The sequence below is a fragment of the Procambarus clarkii genome, chromosome 90 (genome assembly GCF_040958095.1).
Source record: "Procambarus clarkii isolate CNS0578487 chromosome 90, FALCON_Pclarkii_2.0, whole genome shotgun sequence".
NCBI classification, from domain to species: Eukaryota; Metazoa; Arthropoda; class Malacostraca; order Decapoda; family Cambaridae; genus Procambarus; species Procambarus clarkii.
Window position 1 is genome coordinate 14800479 of NC_091239.1, and position 27915 is coordinate 14828393.

The 27915-nt window shown below is 42.5% G+C and overlaps 2 protein-coding genes across 7 annotated transcripts in view; both read left to right on the top strand.

Annotated features, from left to right (window-relative positions):
- On the top strand, window positions 1–18406 carry LOC123746585 (uncharacterized). Of its 5 annotated transcripts, none has more exons than XM_045728211.2 (17): window positions 1–1006; window positions 2548–2682; window positions 3011–3287; window positions 3980–4048; window positions 8144–8367; window positions 9267–9458; window positions 9993–10078; window positions 10544–10690; window positions 10985–11054; window positions 13157–13258; window positions 13351–13608; window positions 13941–14137; window positions 15224–15381; window positions 15541–15731; window positions 16001–16082; window positions 17165–17269; window positions 18161–18406. In XM_045728211.2, exons 2-17 carry the CDS (start codon window positions 2605–2607, stop codon window positions 18226–18228), a joined length of 2304 nt encoding a protein of 767 aa, XP_045584167.2. In that variant the 5' UTR covers window positions 1–1006; window positions 2548–2604; the 3' UTR covers window positions 18229–18406. The 5 variants fall into 5 exon arrangements, with proteins under 5 accessions (XP_045584167.2, XP_045584162.2, XP_045584163.2 ...); XM_045728206.2 differs by having other exon boundaries at window positions 3–1006; window positions 2340–2682; XM_045728207.2 differs by having other exon boundaries at window positions 3–1006; window positions 2457–2682.
- Window positions 18407–27143: 8737 nt separating this feature from the next.
- Window positions 27144–27915, top strand: part of LOC123746586 (uncharacterized) — a 41777-nt gene continuing 41005 nt past the window's right edge. For both annotated transcript variants that reach the window (XM_045728214.2, XM_069318369.1), the window contains exon 1: window positions 27144–27291. The gene's annotated coding sequence lies outside the window, so the exon portion shown is untranslated. The remainder of the gene's footprint in view (window positions 27292–27915) is intronic.

The window sequence follows — 27915 nt, forward strand, 5'->3', positions numbered from 1 at the left end:
TCCTGTGGGTGGCAGTGAACCCCATACCCATCCTGTGGGTGGTAGTGGACCCGATACCTATCCTGTGGGTGGTAGTGGACCCCATATACATCCTGTGGGCAGTAGTGGACCCCATATACCCATCCTGTGGGTGGTAGTGGACCACATCCCCATCCTGTGGGAGGTAGTGAACCCCATACCCATCCTGTGAGTGGTAGTGGACCCCATATCTATCCTGTGGGTGATAGTGGACCCCATATACCCATCCTGTGGGTGGTAGTGGACCCCATATACCCATCCTGTGGGTGGTAGAGGACCCCATACCCATCCTGTGGGCGGTAGTGGACCCCATACCCATCCTATGGGCGGTATTGGACCCATACCCATCCTGTGGACGTAGTGGACCCCATACCCATCCTGTGGGCGGTAGTGGACCCCATACCCATCCTGTGGACGGTATTGGACCCATACCCATCCTGTGGACGTAGTGGACCCCATACCCATCCTGTGGGCGGTAGTGGACCCCATACCCATCCTGTGGGAACAGTAGGAAAGGTTACAGAAGCCCATGATGAGCTCAGGATGAGCATAAATAAGTTCCAGCCTTGACAAGCCGGTTTCTAACAGCAAAAAAAAAAAAAATAAAAAAATATAAAAACATTGCCGTATGAGGTTTTAATGGCGGTGTATTTTCCTCGCGGTCATGACAGGCCTGCCAACCCTTCCTGCCTAAATACCTCAATGTATTTACCTCCCAATCTCTCCAAACGTGATTAATTACAATCTTCTAATCATAGTAGATTATAATAATATTTAAACTAGCACAAGGAAGTTCTGTAATGGTATATTGATCAGTTAAAATAACTCGAAGTAATATTTTTTCGGTTATGGTGGTAATGCTTCCAGGATGTTGTCAGGCAGGCGTGCCAACTGGAGAGATCTATCAGTGAATCAGCTGACTCAGTGAGCGTCAGACCTCATGTGTGTCGAGGGCTGGAATTACGCGCGCACGATCAGCTGTTTGAACGTGAGGCCGAATTATCTATCGTTCGTGTTGTGTCAACAATAGAAGTATCTATTGCACGAGTTGTGTCAACGATAGAAGTATCTATCGTACGAATTGTCAACAATAGAAGCGTCTATCGCACAAGTTGTGTCAACAATAGAAGCGTCTATCGCACGAGTTGTGTCAACAATAGAAGCGTCTATCGCACGAGTTGTGTCAACAATAGAAGCGTCTATCGTACAGGTTGGGTCAACAATAGAAGCGTCTATCGAAACGAGTTGTCTCAACAACAGAATCATCTATCGTTCGAATTGTCAACAATAGAGGTATCTATCGTAGGAATTGTCAACAATAGAAGTATCTATCGTACGAATTGTCAACAATAGAAGTATCTATCGTACGAATTCTCAACAATAGAAGTATCTATCGTACGAATTGTCACCAATAGAAGTATCTATCGTACGAATTATCAACAATAGAAGTATCTATCGTACGAATTGTCAACAATAGAAGTATCTATCGTACGAATTGTCAACAATAGACATATCAAATCGGTGTTTTTAATGCATTTGTTTTTGTAACAATAATTTAATTGTTATTTTATTTGTGAAACCACAGACCGGCTGTGTTTGGTTAGGCCTATCAACTTTTAGAGGGTTATTAAGGCCTATATCAACTTCTGGAGGATTATTAAGGCCTATTTCAACCTCAATTTATCACCCAATATATATATATATATATATATATATATATATATATATATATATATATATATATATATATATATATATATATATATATATATTGGGTAATATGAGATGACTATGAGAGGATATGAGATAGACTAACAACCTCGATATGAGGAGAGACTTAGAGCTGGGATATGAGGATAGGCTGAGAGCTGGGATATGAGGAGAGACTGAGAGCTGGGATATGAGGATAGGCTGAGAGCTGGGATATGAGGAGAGACTGAGAGCTGGGATATGAGGATAGGCTGAGAGCTGGGATATGAGGAGACTGAGAGCTGGGATATGAGGACAGTCTTAAAGCTGGGATATGAGGACAGGCTTAAAGCTGGGATATGAGGACAGACAGAGCTGGGATATGAAGGGCTAAACAGCTGTCAATCACTTACATCAAGCGAGCGTTTCATTCCAATGCATATATAATGTCCTACTTTGAATTTAGAACAAAAGTATAATATTTTTGGTATATCATTCTTGGAATAATGAGTATAATATAATGTTTGGAGATGTTGATGTATTTTATAAGCTATTGCGTTCACTTGAGGAATTTGCAGCGTCTTGAACTGGTCTTGTATGTTCAAATATTAACACAGTGTTTTGTTAATTAGTTAATAGGGGTAATTGTGCTAAAATTTGTAAGTTGCCGGCTGGTAACTGCCTTACCTGGCATTTGTAACGGTGTAGTGAGTAGTGATATAAGAAGCACATCTTAGATACTTACCCAGGGAACACTGACAGCTCTAGATGTTCCGTTATACGTGTCTAAGGAACATTGACAGTTTTAAATGCCTGACACAGTGATACGTGTCCACACAGAAGTAATATCAAGCTGTCAGGCCTCTGTTTCACGTCTACGGAACAAGCTCGTTAAAGATGAGAGTCAACTATCGTTCCTGTTCCATCAGCCTCTCCCTGTGTGTGTGGGTGCTGGTCCACTACAGTCACTCTATGGTAGGTTGTCACCTGTTGACTGTCATTAGTTCGTCATTATCTTCTTGACAGGTTCTTAGTCACCAGTTCCTCCTCCAATATAGACAGAAACTCCCGTTTTTGTTTTAGACAGAGAGGTTTCATCTCTGATTTTTACAAACAGGGAGGCTTCGATATTGACGGAACTTTCCCGAATTTATTATAGACATAGGGTGTGTGTGTGTGTGTGTGTGTGTGTGTGTGTGTGTGTGTGTGTGTGTGTGTGTGTGTGTGTGTGTGTGTGTGTGTGTGTGTGTGTGTGTGTGTGTGAGAGAGACACTAGACTCCTCAGCATCCCACTCTTCCCCAGATCTTCATCCCAACACTTCCGACTCCGGAAGGGTCACAGGTCGAGGATAAAGGTTCCGGCCGGTTTGACCTCGACGTCCAGTTCGTAACAGAAGAGGACTCCCCGGGGGTGCTTACCATAGGCACGGAGAGTCCATGGGGCGTCGAGGGCGCGGACGAAACCAGTGGATCCTCGCAGGAGGCGCCGTATGGCACCTGGAAGTCACCTATCAGCGGCACGGTTGCCGTATCACCGCGAAATGTGGTGGTGGAGCCGCCCCAAGTTGATCCCGTGACAGGTGAGGTGTGTGTGGTGGTTGAGGGGTGAGGTTTGGGGGGGGTTTAGAACCTCACATATTTCATTGTCGTTTTCTATTTATGTGTTGTGTGTATGTAGTGTTAGCTCTTGGACCCCGCCTTTATTATTGTCGGTTGTCTATTGTAGTGACTCTCGATCTATTGTCCTCTATTTTCCTGTGTGTATGTGTGTGTGTGAGAGTGTACTTATAAAAGTGAGAGAGAGAGAGAGAGTGAGAGGCGACCTCTTCTCTCTCTCTCTCTCTCTCTCTCTCTCTCTCTCTCTCTCTCTCTCTCTCTCTCTCTCTCTCTCTCTCTCTCTCTCTCTCTCTCTCTCTCTCTCTCTCTCTCTCTCTCTCTCCTCTACCCTCGGCTACCCAACAATAACAATTTCTATTTATATTCTAAGCTGCATCACTTATGAACCCATCCCTGCCCTTGTGTGGCAGTGCACAATAGAAAGTTGTTTTCACATATCCATACATTAAAACATTGATTGTAACCATGATATATATGTGCTTCAGCCTACAGTTTAGACCTATTGTCTTATGTATGACCCTCTGTCCTGCGTGACAGTGAATACCAGCATTATCCTCAATTTAATAAGACTCAGATTAGGCAAAATTGTAATTAATTTTGTCAATAAAGATGTTAATAATAATAATAACCCAACCTTTGTGCCCTATGCCCACAGGGTTCGTGTTCTGGTGTTCACAGCTGAACAGTGACGGCCACAGGATAGCAGTCTTTCACTTCGACCCAGGTAAGTGTTCGAAATTCAAGTTCATTTTAACTAGTAAGTGTTCGAAATTCAAGTTCATCTTAACTGTAAGTGTTCGAAATTCAAGTTCATCTTAACTGTAAGTGTTCGAAATTCAAGTTCATCTTAACTGTAAGTGTTCGAAATTCAAGTTCATCTTAACTGTAAGTGTTCGAAATTCAAGTTCATCTTAACTGTAAGTGTTCGAAATTCAAGTTCATCTTAACTGTAAGTGTTCGAAATTCAAGTTCATCTTAACTGTAAGTGTTCGAAATTCAAGTTCATCTTAACTGTAAGTGTTCGAAGTTCAAGTTCATCTTAACTGTAAGTGTTCGAAGTTCAAGTTCATCTTAACTGTAAGTGTTCGAAATTCAAGTTCATCTTAACTGGTAAGTGTTCGAAATTCAGGTGATTGCTTACTGGTAGGTGTTCTGTTAACGTTCGTTTTATATTTAAAAATATTCCAGATTCGAACTTTACTCTGTACCAACAACTGTTCTAAATACAACAACCTCTAGTTCATGCAAGATTTCAAAATATACCTTTTTATGCATGCAAACTGTTCGAAAATCATTATACATATATCCCCCGAACACCCTAGATATTCTTTTATACCTTTCTAGCGTTACAATGACTAGAAATATCATTGGCATTATTTAGTGACAGGTGTTCGAATCTCAGCTGTTGTTCTCGAGTTACAGCTGTTTCAGACTTTACTACCACCTGTTGTTCGAAATTCGAACTTCATGTCAAAAGGTTTAAGCTTTATTAAATCTTTCCCATAAGTTCGAAACTTAGTTTTCGAGCATTGCTGAAATTCCAGTGTCCCAGAAAATTGATTATAGACACGAAAAACAGAGAAAACAGGAAAAACAGGGAAAACAGAGAAACAAAACTAGGACAAACGGCAAAAAACTAGGCAAAGCAGGAAAAAACTAGGAAAACGGCAATAAACTAGGAAAAAATGGCAAAATAACTAGGAAAAACAGGAATAAACGAGGAAATACAGGGAAAACAGGAAAAAAAACTAGGAAAAAACAGCAAAAAACTAGGAAAAACAGGGAAAAACAGGAAAAAACTAGGAAAAACAGGGAAAAACAGGAAAAAACTAGGAAAAACAGGGTGATATAAGGTGATATTATTCTGCATCTCACATATATCCTTCCTTTTCCTTCATGGCTATATATTCTAATATTATATTCCATTGACTTATGTTTCATGAAGGTGAGTCGATAAATTACGAAAGCGCTTAAGCTATTTTATTGGTTATATATTTACTCGTTATTCATCACGTGTTAATTTCTTCGTGATTTACACACACACACACACACACACACACACACACACACACACAAGGATAAACTATTCAACACTGGTGGGACACGAACAAGGGGACACAGGTGGGAACTGAGTACCCACATGAGCCACAGAGACGTTAGAAAGAACTTTTTCAGTGTCAGAGTAGTTAACAGATGTAATGCATTAGGCAGTGTTGTGGTGGAGGCTGACTCCATACACAGTTTTAAATGTAGATATGATAGAGCCCAGTAGGCTCAGGAACCTGTACACCAGTTGATTGACAGTTGAGAGGCGGGACCAAAGAGCCAAAGCTCAACCCCCGCAAGCACAAATAGATGAGTTCAAGAGCGTGGCATTTATTCAATTTCCACTGAACTGATATAATTTATGATTATAGATACTTCAAATTTTAGCCTTTCATAATCTCTGTTAATAATTTATTCGACCCAAATAAACCCCTAACAAATTAATACAGTAATGTATTTTTTTGTATAAATGAGGAGTTCAGTTTTAGAGATTTATGTAACACATTAATGTTTAAATCGTCAAGAGAAGCCTATCATATGAAATTATTGTTTATGAAGGTGTTTGTCTGTTTGAAACAGGTGAAAACAGGTGTTCGAACAGAGTAACGGCATGTGTTCGAAAAGCAACGAGAGAGAGAGAGAGAGAGAGAGACAGAGAGAGAGACAGAGAGAGAGAGAGAGAGAGAGAGAGAGAGAGAGAGAGAGAGAGAGAGAGATAGAGAGAGAGAGAGAGAGAGAGAGAGAGAGAGAGAGAGAGAGAGAGAGAGAGAGAGAGAGAGATAGAGAGAGAGAGAGAGAGAGAGAGAGAGAGAGAGAGATAGAGAGAGAGAGAGAGAGAGAGAGAGAGAGAGAGAGAGAGAGAGAGAGAGAGAGAGAGAGAGAGAGAGAGAGACAGAGAGAGAGAGAGAGAGAGAGAGAGAGAGAGAGAGAGAGAGAGAGAGAGAGAGAGAGAGAGAGAGAGAGAGAGAGAGAGAGAGAGAGACAGAGAGAGAGAGAGAATTCTTGATGGTCAAGAATTCCACAATTTTTTTATTTTCAATTTTCCAAAAATGTTAATTATTTTTAAATGTCGTAATTGAGGCTTCGTGGGATGATGGAATTTTGTATACTTATACCGCGAAGTATTTGTGTATTTGTGTATTTATACTTACAGGTTTGGCCTCTTAGCTCCTGGACCCCGCCTTTCTAACCATCGGCTGTCTAATGTACTGACTCCCAAGCCTATTGTCCCCTATTAAATCTACAACACCTGTCCCTTGTACCTATTTAATGCAAAGTGAACAGATTCATCAGGATAAAGAAACTCTGCCCAATTCTTATTCATCCCTGGAGGGTGATTGAGGGGGGGGGGGGGAGACAGATAAAGCAGTGCCCGGTGTTCCCGGGAACCGCCGGGTACAATGTCAAGTATAGTAGATATAATACAGGGGAAAAGAGGGTGGGAGGCAGTTCATTAGACAACCCATGGTTAGAGAGGCGGGGTCCAAGAGCTAGTGGCTCGATCCTGCAGGTACAAATAATTGAATATTAATAATGAGGTATTATTATTGACTGCCCAAATGAGCCACAGAGATATTAGAAAGAACTTTTTTAGTGTCAGAGTGGTTGACAAATGGAATGCATTAGGCAGTGATGTGGTGGAGGCTGACTCCATGCACAGTTTCAAGTGTAGATATGATAGAGCCCAATAGGCTCAGGAACCTGTACACCAGTTGATTGACGGTTGAGAGGCGGGACCAAAGAGCCAGAGCTCAACCCCCGCAAGCACAACTAAGTGAGTACACACACGCACACACACGCACGCACGTTAATATATAGTTTTAACGGGAGTGAAGTGAATAATTGGTGTAACGACCGTTAAACACAGTGAACACCAACATAACGACCGTTAAACACCCTGAACACCCACATAACGATCGTTAAACACAGTGAACACCTACATAACGACCGTTAAACACAGTGAACACCAACATAACGACCGTTAAACACAGTGAACACCCACATAACGACCGTTAAACACAGTGAACACCTACATAACGACCGTTAAACACAGTGAACACTAACATAACGACCGTTAAACACAGTGAACACCCACATAACGACCGTTAAACACAGTGAACACCAACATAACGACCGTTAAACACCCTGAACACCCACATAACGATCGTTAAACACAGTGAACACCTACATAACGACCGTTAAACACAGTGAACACCAACATAACGACCGTTAAACACAGTGAACACCCACATAACGACCGTTAAACACAGTGAACACCTACATAACGACCGTTAAACACAGTGAACACTAACATAACGACCGTTAAACACAGTGAACACCCACATAACGACCGTTAAACACAGTGAACACCAACATAACGACCGTTAAACACCCTGAACACCCACATAACGACCGTTAAACACAGTGAACACCAACATAACGACCGTTAAACACAGTGAACACCAACATAACGACCGTTAAACACCCTGAACACCCACATAACGACCGTTAAACACCCCGAACACCAACTTAACGACCGTTAAACACAGTGAACACCCACATAACGACCGTTAAACACAGTGAACACTAACATAACGACCGTTAAACACAGTGAACACCTACATAACGACCGTTAAACACAGTGAACACCTACATAACGACCGTTAAACACCCACAAAACGACCGTTAAACACCCACAAAACTACCGTTAAACACCCTGAACACCCAAATAACAACCGTTAAACCTGTTCAACGACATAACCACCTCCACCAGCCACACGGGAGACCGTCCAGTGGACAGCCGGGCCCTACGACGTTCGAACGAGGGTCAACGAACAGGGGGGCGGCTCGTTCACCATCTACAACAACACCCTCTACTTTTCGAACGGGCCCGACGGCGCCATCTATCGGCAAAGGGGCCCAACCGGTGCTCCGGTCCGCCTGACGACCCAAGCCTCCCCTGGCAGGAGCTACGCTGATGGGGTGTTCTCCCCTCAGGTGAGTTTACCTTCAGGTGAGTTTACCTTCAGGCGAGTTTACATTCAGGTGAGTTTACCCTCATGTGAGTTTACATTCAGGTGAGTTTACCTCTCATGTGAGTTTACCATAAGGGGAGTTTACCTTTATGTGAGTTTATCCTAGGGTTATCTTATCTTGAGGTTATCTTATCTTGAGATGATTTCGGGGCTTTAGTGTCCCCGCGGCCCGGTCCTCGACCAGGCCTCCACCCCCAGGAAGCAGCCCGTGACAGCTGACTAACACCCAGGTACCTATTTTACTGCTAGGTAACAGGAGCATTCAGGGTGAAAGAAACTTTGCCCATTTGTTTCTGCCTCGTGCGGGAATCGAACCCGCGCCACAGAATTACGAGTCCTGCGCACTATCCACCAGGCTACGAGGCGCCTAGGTGGGTGGTTTTACCTTCGGGCGAGTCTACCACTCATATGAGTTTACCTTAAAGTGGGTATCCTTCAGGTGAGTTTACCTTCATGTGAGTTTATCCTAAGGCGAGTTTACCTTCAAATGAGTTTACCCTCAGGTGAGTTTACCTTCAGGTGAGTTTACTTTCAGGTGACTCTACCCTTAGGTGAGTCTACCTTCAGGTGAGTCTACCCTCACCTGAGTCTACCTCACCTGAGTCTACCCCACCTGAGTCTACCCTCAGGTGAGTCTACCCTCACCTGAGTCTACCTCAGGTGAGTCTACCTCACCTGAGTCTACCCTCAGGTGAATCTACCCTCAGGTAATTAACATAATAACAATTAATTACTGTATAATTCCAATTATTATTATTTCAGGAATTTTCACTATCACCATTAATGACAGTGATGAATAGTGACTAACTCCCTAAACCCCTTAATCTTCAGTAAATAATAGTGTCACCATCTACCCACCAGTGGAACGTGCTATTCTACGTGGTGGAGGATGTGGAGCCAGTGAGTGGAGAGGTGGAGTACCGGATAGTGACAGTGGATGGTGAGACAGGGGAAGAGGCAGTGGTTGTCTCTCATGCTAATTTCTTCGCTTCTCCCAGAGTCTCCGAGGATGGCCAGTTTCTGGTTTGGTTACAGTGGAACCACCCCAGGATGGTGAGTGATGGTGATAGTGGTGGGGGGGGGATGGTGAGGGGTGGTGATAGTGGTGGGGGGTAAATGGTGAGGAGTGAGAGACAGTGAAGTGTGCATGGTGAGGGGTGAGGGATAGTGACGTGTGGATGGTGAGGGGTGGTGATAGTGACTATTTACACTCATCCTGGCTTTATTTACATTAATCCTGGCCCTATTTACACTCATCCTGGCTCTATTTACACTCATCCTGGCTCTATTTACACTCATCCTGGCTCTATTTACACTCATCCTGGCCCTATTTACACTTATCCTCACCATATTTACACTCATCCTCACCATATTTACACTCATCCTGGCCCTATTTACACTCATCCTGGCCCTATTTACTCATCCTGGCCCTATTTACACTCATCCTGGCTCTATTTACACTCATCCTGGCCCTATTTACACTCATCCTCACCATATTTACACTCATCCTGGCCCTATTTACACTCATCCTCACCATATTTACACTCATCCTGGCCCTGTTTACACTCATCCTGGCCCTATTTACAGCCGTGGGATGAGACGAAGATGTTCGTGGGGGAAATCAAGAACAAACGCGGCAAAGTTGCCATAACCAAGTTCTTTCAACACGGCAGGTAAACAGGTGTTCAACAGGTGTTGTAACAGGTGTGTAACAGGTGTTGTAGCAGGTGTGTAGCAGGTGTTGTAGCAGGTGTGTTTGACAGGTGTTGTAGCAGGTGTGTTTGACAGGTGTGGTAACAGGTATGTTTGACAGGTGTGTAACAGGTGTTGTAACAGGTGAAAGTGTTGCAGATGTATTGCATGATAAATACAATGACAATAACAAATAAAGAAAGCATAAACAATCTCATATAAACTAACCCATGACATATATATATATATATATATATATATATATATATATATATATATATATATATATATATATATATATATATATATATATATATATATATATATATATATATATATATATCTGGTTCCCTTCACAAACCCTAATTAGGGGTGACTATTATAAGGTCATTAAGGTCACAAACACTTGACTAACGAGCGTTGACCTTTCTACCTACGCCTGGCAGCATGATGATGCCCTCGTTCGACCCCAACAACGAGCTCTACTACGTGCATGACACAACAGGCTGGTGGAACCTGTACCGGGTCACCAGACGAGGCTTTGAGATCAACGTGACGCCTGAATCACAGGAGGTTGGCTGGCCCATGTGGAAGTATGTATAGTGTATACATTTATACACATAATTCGGTCTCATATACATAGCCTGTCCCTCATACACACAGCCCGATGTATATATATATCGACGGACTACGTTAAAATTCCAACCTAATTCACCCGTCAGAGTAAAACACGAATGTTCCAGAAGCTCCACTCCCAGATACATCACGCTATTGTGAATGCATTATGCATTAGCCTAAATACAAAAGATACATTGGAACTTACAAAATTGTTTTCTAGTTAAACTAGAGAGAACTCGAGAAGTTATCTATTTTCTCCTTGTGGTCAGGTTGGGACGGAAGGCGTATGATGTTAACCCAAGTCTTGGCGCCAGTGAAGCTGTTGTCATCTGTGGCCACGTGAGTACTGGTGCTACTGTGAGGGTACTGTGAGGGTACTGGGGGTACTGTGAGGGGTACTGGTGGTACTATGAGGGTACTGGGGGTACTGTGAGGGTACTGGGGGTACTGTGAGGGTACTGGGGGTACTGTGAGGGGTAATGGGGGTACTGTGAGGGTACTGTGAGGGTACTGGGGGTACTGTGAGGGTACTGGGGGTACTGTGAGGGGTAATGGGGGTACTGTGAGGGGTACTGGTGGTACTATGAGGGTACTGGGGGTACTGTGAGGGTACTGGGGGTACTGTGAGGGTACTGGGGGTACTGGTGGTACTATGAGGGTACTGGGGGTACTGTGAGGGTACTGGGGGTACTGTGAGGGTACTGTGAGGGTACTGGGGGTACTGTGAGGGGTAATGGGGGTACTGTGAGGGTACTGGGGGTACTGTGAGGGTACTGGGGGTACTGTGAGGGGTAATGGGGGTACTGTGAGGGTACTGTGAGGGTACTGGGGGTACTGGGGGTACTGTGAGGGGTAATGGGGGTACTGTGAGGGTACTGTGAGGGTACTGGGGGTACTGAGGGTACTGGGGGTACTGTGAGGGGTAATGGGGGTACTGTGAGGGTACTGTGAGGGTACTGGGGGTACTGTGAGGGTACTGGGGGTACTGTGAGGGGTACTGGTGCTACTGTGAGGGTACTGTGAGGGTACTGGGGGTACTGTGAGGGGTAATGGGGGTACTGTGAGGGTACTGTGAGGGTACTGGGGGTACTGTGAGGGGTAATGGGGGTACTGTGAGGGTACTGTGGGTACTGTGAGGGGTACTGGGGGTACTGTGAGGGGTACTGGGGGTACTGTGAGGGTACTGGTGGTACTGTGAGGGGTACTGGGGGTACTGTGAGGGGTACTGGGGGTACTGTGAGGGTACTGGTGGTACTGTGAGGGGTACTGGTGGTACTGTGAGGGTACTGGGGGTACTGTGAGGGGTACTGGTGGTACTGTGAGGGGTACTGTGAGGGGTACTGGTGGTACTGTGAGGGTACTGGGGGTACTGTGAGGGGTACTGGTGGTACTGTGAGGGGTACTGGTGGTACTGTGAGGGTACTGGGGGTACTGTGAGGGGTACTGGTGGTACTGTGAGGGTACTGGAGGGTACTGGGGGTACTGTGAGGGGTACTGGGGGTACTGTGAGGGGTACTGGGGGTACTGTGAGGGTACTGGTGGTACTGTGAGGGGTACTGGGGGTACTGTGAGGGTACTGGGGGTACTGTGAGGGGTACTGGGGGTACTGTGAGGGGTAATGGGGGTACTGTGAGGGTACTGGTGGTACTGTGAGGGGTACTGGGGGTACTGTGAGGGGTACTGGTGTTACTGTGAGGGGTACTGTGAGGGTACTGTGAGGGTACTGGGGGTACTGTGAGGGGTACTGGGGGTACTGTGAGGGGTACTGTGAGGGTACTGGGGGTACTGTGAGGGGTACTGGTGGTACTGTGAGGGGTACTGGGGGTACTGTGAGGGGTACTGGGGGTACTGTGAGGGGTACTGGGGGTACTATGAGGGTACTGGTGGTACTGTGAGGGTACTGGTGGTACTGTGAGGGGTACTGGGGGTACTGTGAGGGGTACTGGGGGTACTGTGAGGGGTAATGGGGGTACTGTGAGGGTACTGGGGGTACTGTGAGGTATACTGGTGCTACTGTGAGGTGTACTGGGGGTACTGTGAGGGTACTGGTGCTACTGTGAGGTGTACTGGGGGTACTGTGAGGGTACTGGTGCTACTGTGAGGTGTATTGGGGGTACTGTGAGGGTACTGGTGCTACTGTGAGGTGTACTGGTGCTACTGTGAGGGGTACTGGTGGTACTATGAGGGTACTGGTGGTACTGTGAGGGGTACTGGTGGTACTGTGAGGTGTACTGGGGGTACTGTGAGGGTACTGGTGTTACTGTGAGGTATACTGGTGGTACTGTGAGGTATACTGGTGGTACTGTGAGGGGTACTGGTGGTACTGTGAGGTGTACTGGTGGTACTGTGAGGGTACTGGTGCTACTGTGAGGGGTACTGGTGTTACTGGTGTTTTTCGCCTCTTTAATACCTTTCCTGACTTCGATGTTCTCCTTCGGCAGGACCTGACGGTGGTGGACCTGAGGAGAGGGACTCGAAGTGTACTGAAGACCGGGTATACCAGCTACACCCTGGGTGTGGTCTACTCCAGGGACGGTAGCAAGGTAGGGACACACCTTCAGGGGAGGGGGGGTGTATATACAGAGAGGTGTACCCTATGACCTTTGCCCTAATATGACCTTTGACCTGGCTTCAGGTGTACGTGGTGGCGGGTGATGGAGTTCGCTATCCCGCCCTGGTGGAGGTGGATATCAGGTCAGGTGAAGCCCGCCCGGTGACAGGTGGATCAGACGTCAAGGTCCTTGAGGCTTCAGGTGGATCAGAGGTCACGATGGTTGAGGCTCCAGGTGGATCACAGGTTCAGGTGGATGGTGGATACCTCAGCACCGCCAGGCCCATCCAGTTCCCAACCAGCCAAGGTGACTTCGCCTATGGCTATCTCTACATGCCCAAGGTTGGTCAGATAATCTCTTGGAGCAGGACGGTGGGATCGAACTTGCGTCTTGGATCACCTCCGAAGATGCTCGTCAGATCCCTTTGTCCTACCACAAACATTTTTCCAAAGATATTCCAGCTTATAACGCAGATAAACTAAGACATATCTAGATAAATTTGCAAGAAATGATTTATAGAAGTTTCCCCTTGCGTCTAGAGAGAATTGCGCGCGCTTCGAAGTCGAAGAATTCTTCGCTCCTTTCTCTTCGATGTCGTTTATCTTCTATTCTTCTCTCTCCTCCTGTTCCTGCTCTTCGTCACGGTCCTCAACACTACTTCTTCTTCCCCCAGAATAGGGACTACCACGCCCCCGTCGGTAGCAAGCCGCCCTTGCTGGTGAAGGTCCACGAGGGCCCAACCGGAGCGGCCTCCACCGCCCTCAGCCTGGAGTACCAGTATTTCACCTCCAGGGGCTACGCCCTCCTCGACGTTGACTACCGCGGCAGCACCGGTTATGGCAAGCTCTACAGGAACAAACTCAATGAGTTGTATGTTGATTGTTGGGCTCCGGCTCTGTCTGTCTGTCTGTCTGTCTGTCTGTCTGTCTGTCTGTCTGTCGAAATGATAGCTTGAGGCTTTCTACTGAAAGTTCCGTTCCCTTCTCTCTCTGTGTCTGTGTCTCTCTCTCTGTCTCTGTCTCTCTGTCTGCCTCTTTCTGTCTCTGTCTCTGTCTCTGTCTCTGTCTCTGTCTCTGTCTCTGTCTCTCTCTCTCTCTCTCTCTCTCTCTCTCTCTCTCTCTCTCTCTCTCTCTCTCTCTCTCTCTCTCTCTCTCTCTCTCTCTCTCTCTCTCTCTCTCTCTCTCTCTGTCTCTGTCTCTGTCTCTCTCTCTCTCTCTCTCTCTCTCTCTCTCTCTCTCTCTCTCTCTCTCTCTCTCTCTCTCTCTCTCTCTCTCTCTCTCTCTCTCTCTCTCTCTCCCCTGGTTTGAACAATAGGCTAATGACTCTACAAACAGCTCTGGACTCTATTGCATCAATATCATCCGCTTATTGATGTATCTTCGACATCATGTGGAGGCCATTGACTGACTTACTGAAGAAGTCACTGTAGACCTAATCCTCGTGATCAACACAACTGTTGTGGCTTGTGCAGGTCTATGTCTGTCGTACCTTGGGTTTCCTTGCTTGCATTAGGTTAGATTTCATGAGAATGAGTTGTTTCAAGCGTAGGTTAGACATGTATATGAATGAGTTTGGGTGTATATAATAATTATATATATGTAGAAACTGTCACATATGGGCTATAGTTGTTTTGTTGTTTCTCATGTTCTTAATTACTGTCAGGAAGGAGTTACATGTTGTGTTTGTTCAGTTACATGTTGTGTTTGTTCAATTGCTCACACGAGGGTTGCTCCTCAGCTCCTGGTCCTCAACCACTTGAGCTGGACGGTAGAACGACCGTCTCGCTTCATGCAGACCTATGTTCAATCCCGGACTGTCCTTAAGTGGTTGGGGCACCATTCCTTTCCTCCCCCCCTGTCCCATCCCCAATCCTGACCCCCCCTTCCCAGTGCTATATAGACGTAATGGCTTGACGCTTCCTCCTGATAATTCCCCTGTGACGTCTCGGTGCGTCAGGTGGGGCGTCTACGACGTGGACGACGTACTGGCCGGGGCTCGACACCTGGTGGAGGAGGGCCTCGTCGATCCGGATAGATTGTGTATCGACGGGGCGTCGACAGCAGCATATACCACACTATCGGCCCTCACCATCACCGACTCCCTCTTCAAGGCTGGTGAGACTTGCCTTTAAGGTAGGGGAAGGTAGGGGGAGGGAGGGAGGCAGGTAGAGGGAAGGGAAGAAGGCAGTTAGAGTCTGTGAAGGAAAAAGGTAAGAGGGACTTATTTTCTCCATCAATGGCAATCTATCGTCAACTCGGTTTTATCTATCGCAGGAGCGAGTTACTACGGGGTGTGGGACCCGGAGATGATGGCCAAGGACACAAGGAAGGTGATGAGGAACTACATGGAGGCTCTGATTGGTAACCTAGACAAACACAAGGACCGATATGTGACCAGATCGCCCATCAGGAACTACGAGAGGCTCCATGTTCCCACCATCTTCTTCCATGGGGAGGATGATCAGGTTAGTGGAGGTGTGTGTGTGTGTGTGTGTGTGTGTGTGTGTGTGTGTGTGTGTGTGTGTGTGTGTGTGTGTGTGTGTTAATTTATCCCTGTTTAAACCTAGCACTGTCACTACAACCATCCCTACATAACGACCACTATCTCAATCACCACTAATAACACCACCCATGCAACCATTCTTTCAAGACCAGTCACCACCACCACCACCACCTGCATCACCACAATCACCACGACCTACCAACAATAACTACCACCCACGTTGTTCAACAGGTAGTCCCCGCAAGTCAGGCCAGAGGCATGTACGAGTTATTGAAGAACAAAGGTCTTCCAACAGACCTTCTTCTCTTCCAAGGTCAGTAACTGAAAGATCTTCAAGGGTCAGTAACTGGAAGGTCTTCAAGGGTCAGTAACTGGAAGATCTTCCAGGGTCAGTAACTGGGAAGATCTTCCAGGGTCATTAACTGGAAGGTCTTCCAGGGTCATTAACTGGAAGGTCTTCCAGGGTCATTAACTGGAAGGTCTTCCATGGTCAGTAACTGGAAGGTCTTCCAGGGTCATTAACTGGAAGGTCTTCCAGGGTCATTAACTGGAAGGTCTTCCAGGGTCATTAACTGGAAGGTCTTCCATGGTCAGTAACTGGAAGGTCTTCAGGGTCAGTAACTGGAAGGTCTTCCAGGGTCAGTAACTGGGTAGATCTTCCAGGGTCAGTAACTGGAAGGTCTTCCAGGGTCAGTAACTGGGAAGGGTCAAGCCAGTTTTTTTTTTATGCAGCCGAATAATCCAAATTCCAATATCATTGCTAAAATCCTCATTAATCTAGCATGTGTCTTTGTAATAAATGAAAAACATTATATACATTATTCATACTCTATGTTGACCTCAAAGACACATTAAGCATTCTTTACATTGTAATTAAAAATATTATTTTCTTATATATAAATATTACTAATATAATTTTGTCAATAGAAGGACATAGGTAAAGTTAGATTGGCAAGATTGTGTGTATTTGTGTTCGTATTTCTTGGGTGAATCATTATAGAGCAAGATTCGAACACTAAGTATTAGAGAGGAACGATTCGAACACTGGTACTGAGTGAAGCGCATTTCGATCAAATTTTGAACATTATCAGTTGTAAGTTAGCCCCTCCTCATCAAACAAAGGCCAAAGTCCATTCCATGCAGCCGCCAAACCCGTTGTTTATGATTGAAAAATGATTTACACACGACTCACAACTGAGGACGTTCGAACATTTTTCGAAGTGCTTCGCTGGCGTCCTCTCTTTGAACCACAACGCTGTGAATGCTTCATCCGCGTATTTCAGTAACCACCAAATGACCACAATACCAAACTGCCTTTCCTAACCTCTAACTACCCTCCCCCCCCTCCCCCAAACTACCTTCAGTACCTAACTACCTCTCTCCCTCTTCTCACAGGCGAAGGTCACGGCTTCACGAAGACTGAGACGAAAATTAAGACTTTGGTGGCTGAATTCTGCTTCTTCGCCCAAGTCTTCAATCTCACGTCCTTAGACGTTCCTTGTAAGACAAACAAACAAACAATATATATATATATATATATATATATATATATATATATATATATATATATATATATATATATATATATATATATATATATATATATATATATATATATATATATAAGATAATGCCTTATAATTGTTGTGTTTATTATCTTATGTTATATTTATTGTTATCTAATCACTTGAATTGATATCATGATTATAAGTTATTTGTGTTCATTGATACACTTTTGTTCTTCACCAGTTGTATGATGGTGCTGGTGTATGATTATACAACATTGTGATTTATTGTTTTTTTTTGTGTGTGTGTGTGTGTGGGTGTGTGTGTGTTGAGTGTGTGGGAGTGTGTGTGTTGAGTGTGTGGGAGTGTGTGTGTGTGAGTGCGTCTGTGTGCAGGTGTGTGTGTGTGTGTGTGTGTGTGTGTGTGTGTGTGTGTGTGTGTGTGTGTGTGTGTGTGTGTGTGTGTGTGTGTGTGTGTGTATGAGTGCGTGTGTGTGTGTGCAGGTGGGTGTGAGTGTGTGTGGGATGCCCGAAGTTATTTTTACACACTATATTGTAGCCTGTTGTATTTTTCATTCATTTGTTACCCACATTTATACATTTAAATGTATATTTTTACTGTATTTTTTTTAAATCATTCAGTATACTTTTGCCAGACGATAAATGTTGCAGGTAGCGATAGATAGTTTGTATCACAAGTTACGATAGATAGCCTGTGTTACAATTTACGATAGACAGACTGTATTACAAGTGAAGTGACGATAGATAACCTGTGTAACAAGTGACGATAGATAACGTGTGTAACAAGTGACAATAGATAGCTTATGGTGCAATTGACAATAGATAGAGTGTGTTGCAGGTGATAATAGACATCTATTCTCAACAGGTCGTCAGGATAGACAACATGGACACCACAGGAACCACACCATCAACATGGGGGACAATCTGCAATAGAAATAAATTCCTATCTATTTGTGACTAGAGTGACATATATAGCATTATATTGCCTTTAATTACACTACTCTGCAATGTTTTGCATCATAAAGTAGGTTCTTGCATGGCACTTCCCCTTAATTACCTGTTTTCCCTACATATTACCATTTAATTACCTATTTCCATTTAATTACCTATTTGCATTATTTTTATTATTCCCATTTATTTGTTATTATTCCTATTTATTATTATTATTCCTATTTATTTGTTAATATTCCTATTTATTTGTTACTAGCTGTACCCGGCTACGTGTTGCTGTGGCTCAGCAATGCGCATGTTTTGCTGAACCACAGCAACCCCGTCCCCCCGTCCTCCCCACCATTCCCCTCTCCCCCGTTCCCCCGTCCTCCCCACCATTCCCCTCTCCCCCGTTCCCCCGTCCTCCCCACCATTCCCCTCTCCCCCGTTCCCCCGTCCTCCCCACCATTCCCCTCTTCCCCGTTCCCCCGTCCTCCCCACCATTCCCCTCTTCCCCGTTCCCCCGTCCTCCCCACCATTCCCCTCTTCCCCGTTCCCCCGTCCTCCCCACCATTCCCCTCTCCCCTGTTCCCCCGTCCTCCCCACCATTCCCCTCTCCCCCGTTCCCTCGTCCTCCCCACCATTCCCCTCTCCCCCGTTCCCTCATCCTCCCCACCATTCCCCTCTTCCCCGTTCCCCCGTCCTCCCCACCATTCCCCTCTCCCCCGTCCCCCCGTCCTCCCCACCATTCCCAAATGATCTGATGTTGCCATCACTAAAAAATAAGAAGATTTTTAAAAAACGAAATGAAAAACAATGAAAAAATAAAAAATAAATTATACACACAAAATGAACGGTATGGTAAACAACACAGGTCAATTCCAATGCAATATCACACAAAATAATTAAATCAAATAAAAATAAAATCAAAATCTATGAAAATTCAATTTATCAATGCAATCGAAAACATTGCAATGGAATCGTAACATATTTAGTACAGCGTGTGTTGCTATTACGTGCAACAGATAGTGCTGTTTACAAAAAAAAATGCATATTTTTACCTAACGCAGATGTGACATCTATATAGTAGGTATATAAAAACCCGCTCATATGCGAATGGAACATTGTGTCAAAATTTCAAAGCAATCGGTGAAGAACTTTCGGAGATTTGCGATTTTGAACAAACGAACATCTACATTTTTATTTATATAGATTATTCCTATTTATTAGTTAATATTCCTATTTATTAGTTAATATTCCTATTTATTTGTTAATATTCCTATTTATTTGTTAATATTCCTATTTATTTGTTAATATTCCTATTTATTTGTTAATATTCCTATTTATTTGTTAATATTCCTATTTATTAGTTAATATTCCTATTTATTTGTTAATATTCCTATTTATTTGTTAATATTCCTATTTATTTGTTAATATTCCTATTTATTTGTTAATATTCCTATTTATTTGTTAATATTCCTATTTATTTGTTAATATTCCTATTTATTAGTTAATATTCCTATTTATTTGTTAATATTCCTATTTATTTGTTAATATTCCTATTTATTAGCTAATATTCCTATTTATTTGTTAATATTCCTATTTATTTGTTAATATTCCTATTTATTTGTTAATATTCCTATTTATTTGTTAATATTCCTATTTATTTGTTAATATTCCTATTTATTTGTTAATATTCCTATTTATTTGTTAATATTCCTATTTATTTGTTAATATTCCTATTTATTAGTTAATATTCCTATTTATTTGTTAATATTCCTATTTATTTGTTAATATTCCCATTTTATTTGTTAATATTCCCATTTTATTTGTTAATATTCCTATTTATTTGTTAATATTCCTATTTATTTGTTAATATTCCTATTTATTTGTTAATATTCCTATTTATTAGTTAATATTCCTATTTATTTGTTAATATTCCTATTTATTTGTTAATATTCCCATTTTATTTGTTAATATTCCTATTTATTTGTTATTATTCCTATTTATTTGTTTTAAAAGTTATTTATTAATATTCCTACTTTTATATAATATTTGTTTTTTTCAAGTAACTAATTATACGAAACAAAATTATTAAAAAAAACTTTTCACTGCCTTGTGGTGCGTCACTGTTGTTGTGCTTCCGTTCTCGCACTTGCTTATAGTCAATATTGGCTTATTTAATAAGTGCATATGTGACATACTAATTGATTGTGAATATTTTAGTTTACCTTGAAAAGCTTCATAGAAAACACTGACCTCACCTAACCTTCTTAGTATGTTAAGATAAGCATGGTATTGCTTCTTAATTACAATTATTACTTAACCTATACCTTCCCACCATGGCGTCAAAATCCGTGTGGTTTAATGCATTTAAAGCCGACACAGTATTGATTTCTCGGACTAATGATCATACTACTAGGTGAATAGGGATTTTCAGATGAAAGGATACGAATCAAACCGGCTCTATTCCGCGTGGGGGATCGATCCCAGGATCCTGGATTCGTAGAGGACGTAGAATACTGCCTTATGGGACTCTAACCTCAGACCGAACTATACCCATGACTGTGAGGCGAGGACGTAGACCATTGCGCCACGGGGCTCTAACCTCAGACCGAACCAGTGGTGCCAGATTGGGCTACAAATAGCGAATTGGGCTACTTTTGAGAGCCCGGCGCTCCTAAATTTTTAATTTCGCTACTTGCTACTTTTTGGGCTAATTTAAAAGCAAGATGTGCTAATTTGGGCTATTAATGTTAAGAATGTACGATTGCGAGTTACATGAAAGTAACTAAGCTATAAATAACTGTAATTAATAATAATTGTAAATATTAATTAATACTAAATAATATCATTTCTTAAATTAGTCCCAATTCAATGCAAGAGTTGTCTTCCAAGCACAGAAACTTGTAAATATAAATACAAGATAATAGATAGATCGATAAATAAATAGACAACTTTCAAATATTGCACCAAGTAATGGCGAGAGGAAAAAACTAGACAGTATACATTACATTTGAAATTAATAATGGACGAATGGTAATAAATTGGTGTATGTTTGTATGTATAAGTCCATTTAATGGCAGAATTTAGCCATTTTGTGTAAAAACTTTTATATCATATTATTAATTATAACAGTAATCGGAAAAAGTCATAGTTTGTATATACAAGAGATGAAACAGAGAGCCATGAGCTAGAGCGATGTGCTGAGTCCATTAGGAGGCCGAGCTTCCAGAGATACCTTCCTGTGATTGGCTGTTGCGGGGAATACCAACACTCTTTTATGAATAAAATTTAAACTAAGAAATAGGTCCTTGTGCACAACAACAAGGTTGTTGTGAAAAAGAACAACAATTTCTGTTTTGCTCCTGACAGAAATCTCCATCTAACTGAATAATTTACTCGAATAAGAGGGCAGAGCAGCGTATCATTATTTGTGTCAAGGCAACCCCCACTGATGACGTCACAAGCTAGGTAGCCAACCCATGTTTCTGTAACACCCGTTACATCCTGCAGTATTTAATTATCACTATATTAATACTTTTAAATACTTAACATTTCACTTTTTAGGTAGATTAAAGTTGAAGCAGAATGTCATAAGCAAGGATGGTGTGCTGAATAAAGATGATTTATTAAATGGATTAGCTGATCCCTTCCTGTGATTGGCTGTTGTGTGAATGTCAACAAAGAGTTTCTACCAATGATATGCCATTTATTATGCACCCCATACCACTTGTGGGTGGAGCTAGGAACCTCCTACCCGAACACAACAACCCGCCTTATGGGTTGCTGTTTGGCTATTTATAGTGCGTTGGAAAAAAAAGAGATGGCGCTAGTTGTATTTTGTGGGGTAATTTGTTATAAGTGTAATTTGATGTCAACAGATGGCGTAAGCTGTATCTAATGGCCACTATTGACCAGCCAGTTGATAGTGTTCTCTTCTGCCGACAGATGGCATTAGCTGTATTATTATTATTTTAATAATACTATTACATTAATAATAATGTATTATTATTGCTTTAAACACTGATCTATATGTCTGGTAGCTTATAATAAGGTTTTATACCATGCTGGTATTAGGTAACTAGAATTCTGCAATTACTTTTTTTTATCTACTGTTGAGGATATGTAAGACAAATGTAAGGTTTTGAGGCTAAGTAACGAAGATAGTTGCAAGATACGAGCCAGATGGTGTTGAGATTGCAAAAGGGATTATGATAAGAACTTAAGCCAAAAAATCAATGCATAAATATTCGTAAATATGAGGCTGGGATTTATTTCTCGAAAAGTTAGCAATAAAATACGCTTTCTAGTTCTTTATTTTTGAAATTAAGACCAGGGATTCTGTCTAACGAAGCTGCAAGCTAAAACACCGTTATCCTATAATGTTCATCTGTAGCTTGACCCTAAATACTCGTTTATTAAACAAATTTATTGTTAGAGTTCATTAGGAATCAACTTTGTCGAAGGCAGTTTCCAACAAATACCTTCCTGTGATTGGCTGTTGCGGGGAATGCCAACGCTTATATGAATAAAATACAAAATAAGAAATACGTCCTTTTGCTCAATAACCTTGTTGTTGTTGTTGTTGTTGTACAAAAGAACAACAATTTCTGTTTTATACAAGACAGAAATTTCCATCTAACTGAATAATGTAGAGCAATAAGAGGACGGAGGCATTGTATCGCCGATATTATTTGTGTGAGGCAACTCCCACTGATGACGTCACAAGCTAGGTAGCCAACCCATGTTTCTGTAACACCCGTTACATCCTGCAGTATTTAATTATCACTATATTAATACTTTTAAATACTTAACATTTCACTTTTTAGGTAGATTAAAGTTGAAGCAGAATGTCATAAGCAAGGATGGTGTGCTGAATAAAGATGATTTATTAAGTCTAAGATGATTTATTAAGTATTCTGCAGTCTCCGTGGTGTAGTGGTAAGACACTCGCCTGGCGTTCCGCGAGCGCTATGTCATGGGTTCGTATCCTGGCCGGGGAGGATTTACTGGGCGCAATTCCTTAACTGTAGCCTCTGTTTAACGCAACAGTAAAATGTGTACTTGGATGAAAAAACGATTCTTCGCGGCAGGGGATCGTATTCCAGGGACCATAGGATTAAGGACTTGCCCGAAACGCTACGCGTACTAGTGGCTGTACAAGAATGTAACAACTCTTGTATATATCTCAAAAAAAAAAAAAGCGGATGGAGCCTTTAGCTGATCCCTTCCTCTGATTGACTGTTGAGTGAATGTCAACAAAGAATATCTACCAATGATATATCATTTATTATGCACCCCATACCACTTGTGGGCGGAGCCAGGAACCTCCTACCCGAGCACAACAACCCGCCTTATGGGTTGCTGTTTGGCTATTTATAGTGCGTTGGAAAAAAAAGAGATGGCGCTAGTTGTATTTTGTGGGGTAATTTGTTATAAGTGTAATTTGATGTCAACAGATGGCGTAAGCTGTACCTTATGGCTACTGTTGACCAGCCAGTTGATAGTGTTCTCTTCTGCCGACAGATGGCATCAGCTGTATCATTATTCCTTCCGAATTCCCTTTAAACACTGATCTACAAATCCCTTGGCTTATGATAAGGTTTTATACCATTTATGATAAGTATTAGATAACTGGAGTTCCGCAATTACTTTTATTTATCAACTGTTCAGGATATCATCATATAACGTCTGGTTAGGACGTACTGCTCTCGATTGATGAAGATTAAGCCACCCAAGAGGTGGCACGGGCATGAATAGCCCGTAAATACTGCTCTCGTAATATTATTCAGGGGGGTGGGGGAAGTATCAAGTGAAAGCGACAGGCCATTACGACTATATAGCACTCGAAAGGGATCAGGATACGGATAATGCCGAAAAAAACATTAAAGTCCACTTCAAGTTCAAGTATGTTTATTGAGACAATAAAAAAAAGACATCTCAAAGGGATAGAGTAGCTATGGCTATTTCTACCCCCTCTACTTCAAGTCCCTCAAAGGGCGCACAAAGTCAATGAGTACATTGATTGAGTACAATGAGTACATTGATTGATTAGGTAAATACACGTATATATATATATATATATATATATATATATATATATATATATATATATATATATATATATATATATATATATATATATATATATATATATATATATATATATATATATATATATATATATATATATATATATATATATATACATATATATAATATGTGTGTGTATGTGCAGAAATAATATTAATAAAACAATTAACATCGTGTAGTGTACTCTATATATCAAAATATATTACTTTGAAACCCATATCATTCACTAAAAAAAATTGGGCTAGTCTTATTACAAATTCGCTACTTTTAGACCGTCAGCTCGCTACTTTCAGCAATTTAGATCTGGCAACCCTGGACCGAACTATACCCATGACTGTGAGGCGAGGACGTAGACCACTGCGCCACGGGACCCGAGCCAGGGCGGTGGCGTGTTAGATAAGGCGTACAAGGGCCCCTTAACGTGGACCATCTAACCGGAAAGAATGAGACTTGAAGCCTCGCTCCGGTAAAAGTCCCTCCTGGCGTGATGGTGCTGGTGTCATTATTGTGGCTAGATCACGCCATCTATCCGGATACTTCCCCCCCCCCCTCCTGTGGAGACTAGTTTACATCCCATAGACCAGCCTTGAGTTAGATCTTGGTATCCCCATCTCTGCTGTCAAGATTATATTGTTTCTAACACTCAGGTTTCATAGGAGAGAATTTACTGATTCCCAACGACCTGAAAGCACTAGTATATAAAGTCGACCAGACTGTGCGACACAGTGGTTGCCAGGATCAGGTTGGGTTACCGTTACCTGTGGCAGGTGGCTACCGTTACATGTGGCAGGTGGCTACCGTTACCTGTGGCAGGTGGCTACCGTTACCTGTGGCAGGTGGCTACCGTTACCTGTGGCAGGTGGCTACCGTTACCTGTGGCAGGTGGCTACCGTTAACTGTGGCAGGTGGCTACCGTTAACTGTGGCAGGTGGCTACCGTTACCTGTGGCAGGTGGCTACCGTTACCTGTGGCAGGTGGCTACCGTTACCTGTGGCAGGTGGCTACCGTTACATGTGGCAGGTGGCTACCGTTACCTGTGGCAGGTGGCTACAGGTGACGGATCTCCCAATCCTGAGCACTCCAGGTGCAAACTCTGTGAGCAGGAACTACGGCATGATCTCCCGCACTACATCACTGAATGCCCAGTTATTAGACCTTTCAGACCAGTTGGCATGAGGTACCTGGAGCTCTGCAATTACTTTATTCACTCTCGTATTCTTGAAGATATCCTCACAGTGTACCCAAAATTTGCCAGTGCCGGCTACTAAACATATGGCCCTGTATGACTAACCATCCTGCGAGATGGGGGCTTTTATTACCACTGTTTCCTTATTCAATCTTGTGTTGATGTTATCCTCAAAATTCTTCCGGAGTCTGCCAGTGCAGACTACTTATCACATGGCCCTGTATGACTAACTATCCTGTGTGATGGGGATTTTTAGCATCACGTAGCTAGTTTTTTGACACACTGTACTCCCCTTCATATAGTCTAAGGTAGCTGCACAAATGCAGATGTACCTAAATGTGTTAATAAAAAAAATTACATCTCCTTGACGCCATTCTGTGAAGACCAGTTTCTATGGTCAATACTGAGAAAAAAATATAGTTTGGTAGTTTTCCTTAATATACTCTAGTTTCCTTTGTCGGGGGTCAAGTTGGTTATGCGGTCATGCGGTCTATTTGCCAGATCTAGCGGCACTTAACCCGACAGACCGAATGATGTTGATGTACAGTATAATATTCTGCAGTCAAATTGTACACAGAGGTTTTGTACGAAGCCTGTTTCCTGTTTTTATTTGTAATGTCATCGACCAATATTAGGCTAGGCTGGGTTAGGTTAGGCTAGGCTGGGTAAGGATAGGCTAAGCTTGGTTAGGTTAGGCTAGGCTTGATTAGGTTAGGCTAGGCTTGATTAGGTTAGGCTAGGCTGGGTTAGGTTAGGCTAGGCTGGGTTAGGCTTCGCTGGGTTAGGTATTCTTTAATATCCTTTGGTAAATTTGTTTTATGAATGAAGATATTTTTATTGAAAATAATGATTAAACTTCGACTCTTCAACGATGCATTCGATCTATCACGATGTATTCGATGTAGTCCACGTGATGTAGTGGTTAAGACACTCGCCTGGCGTTTCGCGAGCGTTTTGTCCTGGGTTCGTATCCTGGCCGGGAGGATTGACTGGGCGCCAATCCTTAACTGTAGCCTCTGTTCACCCAACAGTAAAATGGGTACCTGGTTGTTAAACGATTTGGCAGGCCGTATTCCGGGGAACATGGGATTAAGGACCTGCCCGAAACGCTATATACGCGTGCTAGTGGCTGTACAAGAATGTAAGAACTCTTGTATATATAAATATATACGTCATAATTTATTAACTCTAATTATATAAAGATAATGTATGGTCAAATCGTATACGTGATGATTCGACAGTTTGTTCTCTTATTGTTAAAAGGGTATATATCGACTGATTAGGCTGTATTAGGTAGTTTAACTAATGTTAGGCTCAGTAAGGCTAAGTTAACTTGTATTAGGTTAGATTTGGTAATGTTCTACAGATTTTAAAATAGTTTGACAAACCGTCTTGTGTACGATATGTCTCGTACAGGTGTGATGAAAATAACTGCCAGACGCACGAATGAACAAACTAAGGATTTTAAACTATTTACATATACTCTCTATCAATTTAATAATTAAAAAAAACTCATATTAATGAATACAAAACAAAGTATTCTGAGACCAAACATCTTTTAAAAAGTATAAAATAAATCAAGGTTTATCGCCTACAAAAGTGTAACCTGGCAGTCGTGCCGGCAACGCGAGATAATGAGTATAGTACGGTATCTTGACCGAGAAGTACGGTACAAGGTCGCTCTTGGCTTGTGTAGTTGGCCTTAAGATCCATATTATTAATACCTCAGGAGGGCTAATGAAGCCACCCTCGGGAGCTTATACTCATCAGCTAGTAACTTCAAGGTAACATAATTACATAATTGATTGTTTACAATACAGCAAGATTAAAAAAAAATGTTTGTTTGCTAGAAGCTGTAGCCTCGTAGTAGAGTAGGCTTCGTTCTGGACTCACAATCAGGGATATTGCATTCGACTCCCTGGCGGGATAGAGATGATTGAGCAAGTTTTCTTTGGTATAATGCCGCTGTTCACCTAACCAGAAATAGGTACACGAGGCGTTAGGCTACTGTTATTGGGGTTATATTCTGGGGAAAGTTAATGTAAGGGTCGACCTTAGTGGAGGAACCTCCATACAAGCCTAACGTATATATACAAATACACCGGCTTCCTGTCCCTGACCACGGGAATAATTATATACTCAGGCTTCCTGAGTATATATACACAGTTGACAAAACTAAGTATACTTTGTCTTATACGTTGTTGAGCATATATTCACAAGGGAAACTTGAGGACAGCTCTAGCTATAGGTGGGTGGGTGTACTCGCCTACTTACGCGTTCAAGGTCGAACGTCGGCTCTAAAGCTCCTCCTTTAATAAATAAATAAATAGATAAATAAATAAATGTTTATTCAGGTAAGGTACATACATACAAGAGATTTTACAAAAATTGATAGATTTATAGGGAAG

What these genes read in the sequence shown, in the direction of transcription:
- LOC123746585 (XM_045728211.2), top strand. Translation starts at nt 2,605, where the DNA reads ATGAGAGTCAACTATCGTTCCTGTTCCATCAGCCTCTCCCTGTGTGTG. An exon ending in ACTCCAGGGACGGTAGCAAG is followed by an intron (nt 13,259 to 13,350) that starts GTAGGGACACAC and finishes ACCTGGCTTCAG; the next exon opens with GTGTACGTGGTGGCGGGTGA. An exon ending in CACGTCCTTAGACGTTCCTT is followed by an intron (nt 17,270 to 18,160) that starts GTAAGACAAACA and finishes TATTCTCAACAG; the next exon opens with GTCGTCAGGATAGACAACAT.